This window comes from Formica exsecta, unplaced genomic scaffold (assembly GCF_003651465.1).
Source record: "Formica exsecta isolate Colony F162 unplaced genomic scaffold, ASM365146v1 scaffold108, whole genome shotgun sequence".
NCBI lineage: Eukaryota > Metazoa > Arthropoda > Insecta > Hymenoptera > Formicidae > Formica > Formica exsecta.
In genome coordinates, this window is record NW_021848419.1 from 1,174,977 (window position 1) to 1,188,273 (window position 13,297).

At 34.8% G+C, this 13,297-nt stretch overlaps 1 protein-coding gene across 1 annotated transcript in view; it reads left to right on the forward strand.

Moving 5' to 3' along the window:
• The first annotated feature begins 3,720 nt into the window (after positions 1–3,720).
• The window catches only part of LOC115234487, a 12,908-nt gene continuing 3,331 nt past the window's right edge, over positions 3,721–13,297 (forward strand). The window contains exons 1-6 of the mRNA XM_029805622.1: positions 3,721–4,006; positions 5,101–5,103; positions 10,927–11,135; positions 11,388–11,560; positions 12,511–12,782; positions 13,077–13,295. Coding sequence (XP_029661482.1) covers positions 3,742–4,006; positions 5,101–5,103; positions 10,927–11,135; positions 11,388–11,560; positions 12,511–12,782; positions 13,077–13,295 — 1,141 coding nt within the window. The 5' untranslated portion in view covers positions 3,721–3,741. The remainder of the gene's footprint in view (positions 4,007–5,100; positions 5,104–10,926; positions 11,136–11,387; positions 11,561–12,510; positions 12,783–13,076; positions 13,296–13,297) is intronic.

Genomic DNA, 13,297 nt, shown 5'->3' on the forward strand with positions numbered 1-13,297 from the left:
TCCTCCGAGTGAGGGCGAGTTACAGTGGCAGAGAATGTAGATATCTGGCCCCAAACTGTACACGAGTTGCGAGTATTGATCACGTCGTCGGCGCGACGTTCTGGCGCGGCCATCTTTAGAGGAAAGAGGAAATCGTTCGCAAAATTGATGCGCACTTTTCTCCCGATGCGGCAAATACCATGTGAAAATTTTTCGAGCCACGAAGATGCGTCTCTTTACTAGGATAACGATAATAAACTGGCTCAGAAAGTAACGCATATCTTACGAATCCGTTTGTCAAATAACTAAATTAAAATTGAAATAAAAATGAAAAATATCTTTTTTTATTTAAACTACTAATTTTTTAAATAAACTTTTGTATAAATTTTTGAATATACTCATCTATTTGTAGATTAACTTATAGAAAAAATATTTACATTAATAATATTATATAATTTTTCTTATTTATTTCTCACGCGGGAAAATGAAAATTGTCATTTTTATAAGATTTTTGCATCCCAACACATTTCATTTGCGAACCAAAAACCACTTATTTCGATTTTTTGTCTAATTTTATCGAACTTTTTATAAAGGGAATTTAAAAAAAATTAATTTTTGATTATAGTAAAGAAATCTGTGTATGTGTCTCGCATTTTTTCCGAAAATATCTATCTCGCTCGTCGTTCCACGATGATGTATCGAGTGCGGAAATCGCGCAAGCCCTAGAAAACAGACTCGAGTAACCCGACACGCGTGTAGATCGTGTATGGTATATAGTGTTTTCTCAGAGTGTCACGCACGATCTCCCGCTAAAGGTGTGAGTCAGATTATGAAAATGTATCGAGCGCGGGGCGTTTAAAGAGCGTTGAAAAACGCTAACGACATGTTTGAGGTAAATCGACTCGGACAGAAATGGAGTCACGAGTGTGTCTGACTCCGTGGTATCGACGCGCTATTATCGTGCAATTATACACGGTTCGATGCAGACGGCGTATAGCTGTCTCCTCGTCGCGTCGCGATCGTACTCTCGTACAGATGAATGAATCTCGAACGATGATGAACGTAAATCTTTCTTGGAAGCGATCCATAATGCATCCCGCGAACCTCTGTCTTATCGCATCGATAACACATTTAAACACCACGTTCCACTATCAGTAATGCGCGATCGTATCATTACACACATGTTTCGTAGCGAGAATAACCGTGTATCTTACAAAACCTCCTTCGTCCTCTAATCTTTCTCAACTAAATATCTCGCTCATGTATACGATTGCATGATTCACAAATGGATTTAATACTCGAGTAAATATTCCCGATAGAAAAATGAGATTCTATAATTTATGAATATCCGTGATATCTTCGCATATTTTCTTTTTTTGCGAGAAGTGATAACAGTGGTAACAGTTTGCAATTATCCATGATCTTACTCAATATCAAGTGAGAATAACGCGGTTATCAGCTCGGCTGTGCCTGATACGTCGATTTAAATTCGCGGATATGTACTATAGCGATGCTCGATAATGTATTCCGCGGACACGTGCATGTGCGTGAGTAATAAGTTTATGCACCGGGCGTTGCGTGCCCGAGCGGGACATACGAGCCGCTTTGGCAACTTGATTCATCCACCTATGACATACAACAAAATCTCGATTACTTTATGATTCAGTATAAAAACACTTTCATCTAATGCATTCGACAAATGTAAACATTGGTACGGCGGTCTCGCGTTGCGAAACTCTAACGCAAATAGTATAGATTTCTTATATAATTATTATTAATATTATAATTTGACACTATAAATATTAAACCTTGCTTTTATCTTTGCTTAAAATATTGTTAATAAACAAAATATTGGATATTAAAATATTGTGTATTAGTAATTATATTGCTATTTAGATAAGACATCTTGTATTATGACTGAAAAAATGATGAAAATAATTTAGAAATTACAAAACAGACAATTTCTCGGTGATTTTCTTTGATTTACTACTTATTCACTGAATCAAATTTGATATCGATTATTTTAGATTATTGGAATGTTTAGATTATTAGGATATTTCTAACTTTGAAATATTTAAAGCCTGATAAAAGATTGCAGAGATACCTACATATTGATATGTCATACATTTCATTATTAATTATTGGAGAATTGATGTTAAAAGAATAGTGTTATGAAATAAAATAAATGATAAACAGTACATACAATGTATACTTATCATAGATATAAAGTTTGCAATTATTTTGTATTAAAAATGCTATTTTATATTATTTTCTTAAATATTTGTTTTACAGTTATATCATCGATCGATAGAGCGGGTGTGCCATTTCTTGATGCACCCGGTAATTATTCGTGACCTCGTGTAATTATCATTGCTGATAAAGCTGCGATAATTTTCATCGGTTATCGAACGCGAGTATTGGTACAACTGTTACGTAAAACAAGAGAAAGAAAAACAGAGAGAGAGAGAGAGAGAAAGAGAAAGAGAGAACTTACTTTTCTTTTATAAATTAGAATTTATAATGTTGCCTGTGCTTTTATTTCATTTTGTTATCGTAATTGCATATTCGGTTCTTAAATATTCAAATGTTTCTCAATAATATAAATAGTCAGAAAGTAAAACAATTTGTACAAATCGCGAGAATCAAGTTCGATTAATATTCGAATGAATTAATGAATTGCTCTTCGTAGCAATACTAATTTCGATCTCAGTTTTTTTTTCATCTAAAGGTTAACAACTAATATGAGTGGAAATTTTTGAAATATGTTAAAATGAAAGACGAAACTAGTTCCGTTACAGAGAGTAATTGAATAAAATTATGCGAAAATTAATAAAGTTGTTGCACGTGGTCAATTAAATTGCGCTGAATTTAAATTGAAACTTTAATCTTTTCATTAACAGTTTTATTGTTGTTTTAATTACATAAAATTGAATAATTTTGCTTTGTAATATAAACTTTTTATAATTTTTTGCAAAGAATTTATGTTTTGATCGTATCAAGACATAGGTGCCTATCTTTTCAACTCACTTAACACGGAACGATGGGAATAAGAGTGACATAAATAAATTAAGCGATCTATTACTGCGGATTAGCATATTCTACATCACTGCAATACAAATCGCTATAGCCATTAAAATAATTAAAACGTTGATGCGTAAACGTTGATGCGTAATACGTGTTTTTATATATCGAATTAATCACTACAAATGGAAAAATTTGCGCAACGGTATTCGCGGAAGATTATCACGGAAGCGTATCCCGTTCACATTTCGGTTTTCTTCCATTTCCAGCATTCCCATCTCACTCTCTCATACTTCTTTACTCTCTATCTCTCTTCTTCTCGCTGTTCACCGCATCCGTTGTCACGCTTCCTGTCCGGACGATAAGGAAAAAAGAGCCGATAAGTTGTTACTCGAGAATTACATATTCGTCTGCATGTTTTTCTAGGTCAAACGCGCAGGTTTTCTTCTCGCGAGATAGAGGGGAGAGGAATTACAGCGCACCGGTAAGATAATGATTCACGCGGTTTCATTTTATCTCGTATATATACTGGAAACGTACTCCGCTCCAAGTCGTTCGATTGATCAATTAGGACTGAAGGGGCAAAGATTTTTTGTCTTGGTTGACCAATCAAACACTGTGTAAAAAATTCAGGATCCAAGTAGTGCGGATATGGTGGTTTCGAGACGGCAAAGACGTGTAACCGTGTGACGCGATGTTTGATTCGCGACCGGTTCATTTGTCGATTGTCATTCGACCGGCATGGTTTCGTCGATTCCGTCTTTCTTAAGAGACCTCGTCGAGAAACGAAGTTCGCAGTTGTGTGCAATAAAACACGCGGATCATAGTGCGATCGATCAGGACGATCGACCTGGTTCGGGCGAGTGCCAATCAGTTATATATAAAGTGCAAACGATGGAGAAGTTAAACGTGTTTGCTCATTTCAAGAAATACACGATACGAAACGATCGCGATGCGACACTTTTGTTGATGAATAGTGCAGAAAACGGGGTGAATTGTGCATCAGGTGAGGCGAGTCCATCACTCGAATTAATTAATTAAATTCGGCTGTCTCTTTATATATGACGCGTGCGCGAAGAATTTTAAATAAATTAATATTCTCATCACGATAGCGTGAAACTGAAGAAAAACTGAATTAATCCGTGCATCTAGAAGAGACAATTAAAGTAGATTAACTAGAGACACTCTTCTTAAGAGCTTCGATCTTATAAACATTTCTCCTTTTTTACTCGTTAGTGTTAATTTGGGTAGAAATCTTATCAATGCGACAAAAAATAAGTCCTTTTTAAAAATATATATAAAAAAATTAATATTTATTTGTGTTTCTTAATAAATATAATACAAACCTGATATTATATAATACAAAAAATGTAATGAAAGATATAATGAAACAAGAGATCAATCAAATTTAATATTAATCGATAATTGTATATTTTTGAATTCTGAAGCTAGGATTTTTTTCTTCACGTTTTACGTAAAGAAATTAAAATCCACAGCTATTTTCGCGTTTTGTCATTTAAAATACGTTGTGCTTCTAGCATCGAGTGTGGCCAGCTCTCGAATGTTATTCGCGAGATGTACCTTTTATCTAGCTCTTCACGAGTACGTCCCTCTATTGACATTCAATTTCTCATCCGCTTAGCGAAATCCTGCCTGAATCGCGGAGACCTTGCGGTCGCTAAATACTCCGACGCACGCACGATTATTCATGAATATCAGGCGTGATATGTTTCTTCCTCAATTCAGCAACAACGTTCGCCACATTTACAACACAGACGATCGCGTCAAGGTTTCCGCGGAACGCGCGCGCGGCACACATTTTTTTCGCACATTCGCACATTGCGAGGGCTGCAGCTGTGCCACGTGTGGCGATTCAATTCGCACATTTCTGCATTGTCCCCGTCATCCGTTGCTATCCTCCCGTCACCCTCGCGATGCAACGATCGATCATGCGCACATCGTTGACGCGAAATTGAATTATTAATAGACGTTTGCGTATATGAATATACACTTGTAAATGTCGCCTTTACAGTGCTCTCTTAATTGCACGCTTAATTGTGGAGAACCTTTGGAGTTACGGCTCGACCATTCGTCGCGGAGACGGTGCTGTATAGAAATTTTATTTCAATCGTATCAACTAGGCGATTCGTCCATCGTTGACTGCAGTAAAAGATATGATGAAAGGTCAATTTTGGTTCAACCTTTTTTTAAAAAGAGATAAGAGCTGGCGATCAACTAGATAAGAGTTTTAGACCTTCTAAGATACGCAGTGGTACTTTGTGATGTACGACCCTTTGTGGTGTTAACATCAAGACTCCCGAAAGTGGTCAGTGATTTCTCGTGCAATTGGTTCCAGAAAGCATAAATTTTGTTTATGTGTGTGATGTCATTTGTACGAGATCATTCGAGGTACGTTGCAAATCTTTGACTGAGGATCTAAACAATTATTTTTACTACGGAGAGTAAAATTAAAGAGAAGTATACTTTCCATAAAAACTTAATGACTCATACTAATTTAAGTTCCCTTACTTAGACAAGGAATAGAATTCTCACAGAGAAAAGATAAATTTCAAATTCCTTTAAATTTAGAATTCCCTGCTATTTTCGAAACATTAGGTATAAAAAAAATGCGAGACGCATTGCGGTAAAGTTGATTCCGACTTTTGACAAAATCGATTGAATGAAGAAACCATTATCGGACTTTAAGGCTTTGTCACGGATATGTTCAATCAATTTGCCGTTTCAATTCGCCGTTTTTTTGCTCGTCCGCTCGTTTCTTTATTTCTCGTCTTTCATTTCCACACGCTGGATTACATTTACTATTGAAATTATTAGAGCTTGACGAAGGAAAGGAGGCAAAAAGTCGGATCAAACATTTAAGATTACGTAATTTTATGTATGCGTTTATCTAATATCTTGTTCCTTGTCTCATTTCTATTATACGGTTACTATCCAAACTACTAGAGCTTGATAAATAAAAAAGGACAAACAAGAGTCAGATTAAAGAATTAGGATATTTGCAATATTAATATACAAGGAGTTAAAAGAAAGGATCTTCGAGATTTTAAAGTGGTATTTGCTAAATTAAATAAAAAGTGTTTAGTCAACATAGATTAATATTGAGTAATAATAAGTATTTTAGAAGATGATAGTAATAACAATCATGTTTAGTTTTGCATTCATTCGAGAAAAAAACAATTACATGATATATGCGGGCTATTACTCAATAGAGTAAAGAGATCTTCGACATCTTTTGCTTGACTGAACCAATTAGCGAACCCCGATGATCACGCTTATAGATAATTGCGATAAGCGGCCTATATTATTGCTAATATATACTTAACTTTTCTTCTTTGGCTACTCACGATCCGTTTTATATTTTAGAATTGCTATAATAATCCATTATCATGGCAAAACTACAAGTAATAGTAAACATTTATATTATTATTTTTGACACTCGATTCTTTGAAATTGATAAAAAATAGGAGGGAGAATAATTAATATCGAAAATTATCATTGTTTTAATCATAATAGAAAATCGATTTTTAGATAATAATAATGCAACTTTTTATTCTTTTTCTAGCTTTTAACATCTAATATTATTCCGTGATTACAAATTTCAGCAGATGTTTCGGAAAATATTGTGCGATATAGTCGGTAGTGTCGAATGTTTAAAAATAACGTTCGGAATTTTTGGCCATCTTTTTTTTATTTATTGTTCCGATGCATCTTGCTGAAATGCGGGCGCGTAGAATGAAAGCATTAATTGGATTAAGGCCGAGCGGATACTCGTTCAACTTAATTACTTGCGTAGCCGTCAGTTTGCATTAACCATTGTAGTTGCGCTAAATTCTATTAAATTCCCCTTACTTTGTAACCGCTCCATCTCCATTGCGAGACAAACTTCGTCAACTATATCTTATAGAGAATACGGGGCCCACATGCATCATACACAAATATATAATTGCGTTTTATTCATTTTTCTTCTATGAATTTCTTAATCATTTCTTTCGGTAAAAATCTTTTTCTTTCATTATAGTCTGCTTCATCGAAGTCCTCGACATTCAGTGCTCGTGTATGGAATTTCGTAGTTCTAATTTTAGCAAAACCGTGATTCACACTAAACATCCGCGGATTTCGCAAGCTGTTTTGTACTATGAGGCGGGGATCCGGTCGCACTAAAATCATGTTGCATGGTAATATTTCGCGCTGAAAGAATCAATTGTATTTTTTATAATGTAAACAAGTTTAATAATACGTTACTTAAAAATTATAAACAATATATTTGAGTGGAATTTAATTTTTTTATTTTATTAACATACAAATAAATATTTAATAGCAAAAAAACTTGCAGTATTTGAATAAATAATTTGAAAAGTTTTATATTAGAATAAAAAATAATATACATTTGTTTTGAGATTGCAATGTTCATGCTAATACTCTAAGTTAATCTTATCATGTTATACAATGTTATAGTTATGATTTAAGATAAAAGATATATATAACGGAGTAATATGTTGAAAGAAAATAACTTTGTTTATATCAACTATTACACTGCTGTCAATATTTTAATAATTTTATTTTTATCTTTGTAACTCATGATATCGAACATGTAACTTGCGTACAATTTTTCTTTGCAACACTTAATGCAGTTATACGCACAATCAATAATGTTTACGAGTATATATGTATCCGTGATGTCTATTTCAATGAGCCACTCCTCGACTCATATAACACACGCGTACATTGAAATTCTTACAGCGGTGCGATGATTAATAATGGGGCACATACTGATGCCCTCTCTTTACCATGAATTATTGCCACGTTAATACGAAGTGATGTGTGACATGCGTGATGCACGAATGTAGACCTGTAAAATATGAATTTTTATTGACTTTGTTCAAGATATTTGCAATAACACGGTATCAGAGTGCACAATGATTCATACAATCGTTTGCATGTTTCTCGATATCAGGAATGCTCACGTATCGATCTTTTCTTCTTTAGAATTTTGCGATACAATTATTAATTTTTTCATTTTTTTAAATATCCCATTATACAAGCGATATTTATTTAATTATTCTGTTCGACAAATTTTCCGTGCATATGAAAAAGAAGTTACATCACGGAGTATCACGGAGCTGTTGTTATTTCGCGAACGAACGTACATGCTGGATGACAATGTCTTGTATTTTTGCACCGCATAAGCTGTAACGAACTTGAGATCTCGACTTTTCAAACGGACTCATTCACGGCCGTTCCTGAATATCATTAGTGTCTTCCTGTATCTTACGTCGTCAAAGAGACCAGTCGATTACGATCGTTTAGCGCACGCGGCAATTATCCATTCGAACCACGACGTTTCAGCTGTTCGACGATTAACACCTTCCGATATTCCCGGACGATCGGCGCGTATCCGCGTTCCTCGCAATGACGGAATTGTTCTATCTACCGGAAATCCCCTTAAGCGCACACGGTGTGTAAAAGGACGTGCTTGTTCTTTTCTTGTGTCGTTGCGGACAACGATATTCACATCCCAGCCTTGTTATAAAAAAAAAAATATTATTTTCTTCATCTCCGAGATGAATAATTTTAATAAAAAATTTGCGCGTTAGATATTTGTAATAAAAGAAAAGTTTTCGGGCAAGAAGCAAACTATTGTACAAATAATTCTGAGAAAAATTACATTTTTGTAGGTTTCATCGTGTTAAGTTTTATCGCCAAGAAGGCTTGAACGATCGCTCGATGTCGTGCGGACGATAACGCATTCTTCGACACTCGTCTCGAGTTCGGAGCACAATAAACAGACCCTGTCCCTTGGCTCCTACAGAGTGTAGCTTCGCGGTATCGATAAGGTCCCTCTTGCCGGACACGATTCCCCGACGCCTTTTAAACGGTCTCTCACGCACGCGGTCGACGATATGTTTATAAACTATTATTATTGCAGTCGATGAAATCCAAACACGCGTATTTATATTAACCGATTCCTCTGAGAGGGTCTGAGTCATTTTTTTATTATTGGGGAACAACATAGATCGATCTGTCAGTCGAGCGGAATTTCTCGTTCCGAAAGGACTACTCTCCCCGACTTTCTCGTCGAATCGATGTGTGTTATTCATCAACGATATCGATGAATGAACAAAGTGTTTCCTAGCGAGTGTGACAAAGGCATTTCGATTTCTATTTCGATTTCATGAAATAATTATGTATAAAGAAGAGTTTTATGTGTAAAAGAAATTGTTAGTATTTTTTTCAAGAGAGTAAGTTATAAGTTTTTTAAATGCAATTTGTTTTAAGATGGTTAATATGTGTGTGTGAAAAGATTAAACGCTACGTCAAAATAAATCGTATTCAGCGGTGTATAATAAATAATTAATAGCTGCAATTTATTTCTTTTTTAACTACATTCTTTGCTCCGTTTTATACTTATAATTAAGAACAAATAAAACAGATGTATTTAAGCCTCGAATTTGAGAATAAAAAAATTACAGAGAAACATATAAAAAGACGCGGTTTTTGAGAAAAAGAGAAGAGAAGATTCATTATCGATGATGAGACTTGCAAAATAAAGATTTGCAAATCTAGTTCAAAACAGAGACGCGTACTTTGTGTATAGAGTTTATTAGAGTATAAAAGTTTAGAGTTATAAAAGAGAATTACGGCCGGCTGAACGCGGTTGCTATCAAACATTCTTCACTGTTTTGTCAATAGAGCGGCATCTCACTCATGTTAACGTCGCTTAGTGTTAGTATCAATTTCATTGATGTGATACAGTGCATCTCCCACACTGCGGAATAAAAAGTTAGTAGCTGCGTTTGCTTTTGAAATCAATGTTTGGGTTCGATAACTTTACGAGTCCAGCTGATACAAAGTATGAATGCAATATAATATGTATATCAACAAAGTATATATCAAGAAAATCGCTGTGTATAATTTTCAAGTCATTCAAATCTGAAATATAGTCGATGCAACATACTATTTTTGTTCTATTCATCTATTATTTTTATTATTTTTTTTTTGTTATTTATAATCGGAATATACTTATCGTTTAAAGAGATAAATCTCACTTTTATAACTTATTTTTATTACATGTTTAAATCAAAGAAATTAAAAAATTTTTTTAATTAAATCAAATAATTTTGTAAATTTTTTACAAGTCTTTAATAATGTCTATATGTCAATTTAGTCATCTGAAGAGTTTATACCAAGAATTCTTTTTTCGTATAAGTGATAAGCTTATTTGTTGCAAGAATTGCACAAGAATATCTACATTTAATATACTTTTATCTGGACTTTCGTAGAATTACTCGCAAGCATTTCTTTTGCAAGATTGTATGAATCGATTTCTCGTTCTTTCTGCTCAATATATCTTATAATAATATTTGTTTAATTTTATATAATATTACTTGGAGACACTTACATATTGTGTTATCTATCTATATATCATTAAAAAATCAATAAGTAATTACAACACAAGTCCAATCTTCTGCAAACACATTGCCAAACCCATGTGTGAATTAGATACTATGTAACATTGGCACAGCAGTCGATGCAAAGTAAACAGTGATGGTCGATAAAACGCGCAAAAATCAGCCCATTGAACCGCCCTGAGATAGCGATTCCATGAATCATGAACAGTCCCATCGCAAGCAAGAATGCCCTTACAGAAAAAAAAAAAAAAAATAGAAATAGAATATAACGCTATCGATGATGGATGTAATGTGGTGCAAGCGCGCAACGATGCAACATGCTGCATTTGCAGGACAAGAATAATAAAATAATTTATTTAGACAGTTGTGTTATTTTATACCAGCGCGTGAGATAGTTTTATTTCATGAAAATTTTTAAACAACTGAACTTTTTTTTGTGTGTTCGCGTGCGCGATATAATAAGGATGTCTAAATAAAATTATACTGTTTTGCGTAGATTCTCGATGCTCTCGTATCCAGTCTAAGAAGGGACGCGAAAAGTCTCGAACAGGACTGCTAAGCAGATTTTACTCTACGATCCAGATCTCGCAATTGATTACGAAGACATCTCACGAGGATCTTCCGATAGACATGTCTCGAGCCCCTCTTATAACGCCTGAGAACAGTTTGCAAACCGCGGATCGTTGCAACGTTGTGATGCTTGAGGTATGCATCTAATGCATAATAAATGTAATTTTTTTTTATTAACGCGAAAATTTTCTTTAAATTATTTATTTATAATGAAAAGATAAAAAAAGCAGTTAAATTTTGTCGAGTAGAATATAATCAAGTTACTAATCAATTAAAATGCCTAAAGCGAAGTAAACTTTAAATTACGCAAAGGCACTGTCATTCTTATTTATGCATGATCTGAAGGAGACATATGTTGTAATAATTGTAATAATTTTTGATACACAGGCTGGATTGCCCGGTGATTCGTGGACATATTGCGTCGAGCGAGAACAACTGGCCAGAAGATCAGAATGGTTTCGGGCGATGCTCACAGGTCCGCTTGCACCACCACCAACGGATTCACCGCCGTTATTGCAGTTGCAACACGTTGACAAGCGAGCGTTTCATCATTTTCTCAGGTATATATATACAGAGCCGTTACTAGGCAGTACGCAATGTACGCTCCAATGTAAGGCGCAAAATTTGGAGGATCGCAAAATTTTAATAGACGCCAACAATTTTTGAAGTGTTCAAAAACATGTGAAAATTGACCGCTTGGTTTGCGATGACTGCCCTTACCTGGCTCGATGCTGCCCGCTTGTAGAACTTTGTTTAACCGAATCTAGGATTTAGCAATCCTATCAATAGAGAAGGAAGTGGACGAAGGAAGGAAGCAATAACCTTGATTACAAGGATATTATAGAAATATTCGCAAAGACTAAGGCCAGAAAACATAATTTTAAATTGCTTTTATCTTAGCTTTTTACAAAATATTATTAAGAAAAAGGATATAAAATATATTAACCCTTGACAATATAAAACAAATACAAAAATAAAAAAATATATATAAAAATTTTAAAATATAAAAAATAAAAAAGAATATAAAAGCAGAAGAAAAACGGAACCATTATCCTGCTACGTCCTCGTCGTGGTTCTGGGTAGCGCTAAAAGCAGGAATTTTGAGACTATTTTTTATTTGCTCTTTTGCAACTTCACGCCGAGGCGCGCGAGCAAATTCCAACGTAGGGGCGTCTAAAACAGTCGTAACGGCATCGTATATATATATAATTTTATCGCTTAACTTATAACTTAAGGTGGAAGATGTGTTCGATGACACTCGTAATAAATGTCTTATTTGAGATTGCTAAGCTAAGCTATTTTTCAATTGCTTTTGTAAATGTTTAGAATCGCGTTAATCAAGATAATCTTGACGAGAATCTTGCATTTTTCGGTTTCTGTTCAGAACGCGAAATATTACCATAATATTATTACAATAGTCAAATTACAGGATAAATTATTTTCACAAAAATAATTTCTTGCTTTGAATCTTTGCTTTTGTTTTTAATAATATGTTCAATCTGTTGCGCAGATATCTTCACGATGAGCCCGTCAATTTTATATCGGTGTCGACAGCTAGGGCTACACTCGACGCGGCTCATCAGTATCTTTGTCCGGGGCTGGCGCAACTCGCCGTGGAATACCTGGAGAATCATCTAACACCATCGACGGTACTTGAGATTTATCAGGGTCTAGGACTCTATGCGAACGATCAGAGAGAGGGGGAAGAAAGTTCCGGTTCGGATAGATCATCAAACTCTCCGACCGTACCACTATCGCCCGGGGATGATGCTGGTGCAATAGGTATGTGTCGCTTTTCTTCTCGTGATTACATACAATTTTCTCTTCGCATTACAATACAATTAAAATTGTAAATAAATATTCGATTCAATTATTATTTGCGTTTATAACGCGCGAATAAAGTTATATAATTAAAGTTATACATAATATACAAAATTGATGTATAATTTAAATTATGTCTTTTCTGTAAAGTCTGAAAAAAGGCAAAAACTAAAAAAGATTTCTTTCCTTCGCTTGTGCCTCGTTTAATTTTTCAGATATTTTATTTTAACTAATATTTTTTCACGCTCTGTGCAGCCGCTGTGTGTACTGATCTTTTGCTCAAGTGCCTGTCTGTGATTGACTCGAATCCGGTGACGGTGCTAAACCAGGAACGTTTCGAAGAACTCAGCATCCAGGAAGTTGCTGAACTAGCGTATCGCGATACTTTAAATCTTGGCAGCGAGTGCATCTTGTTTTCCGCGTTAGACAGGTGGGCCGCGGCTGAATGTAGAAGACAAGGTATCGAACCTCTTCCG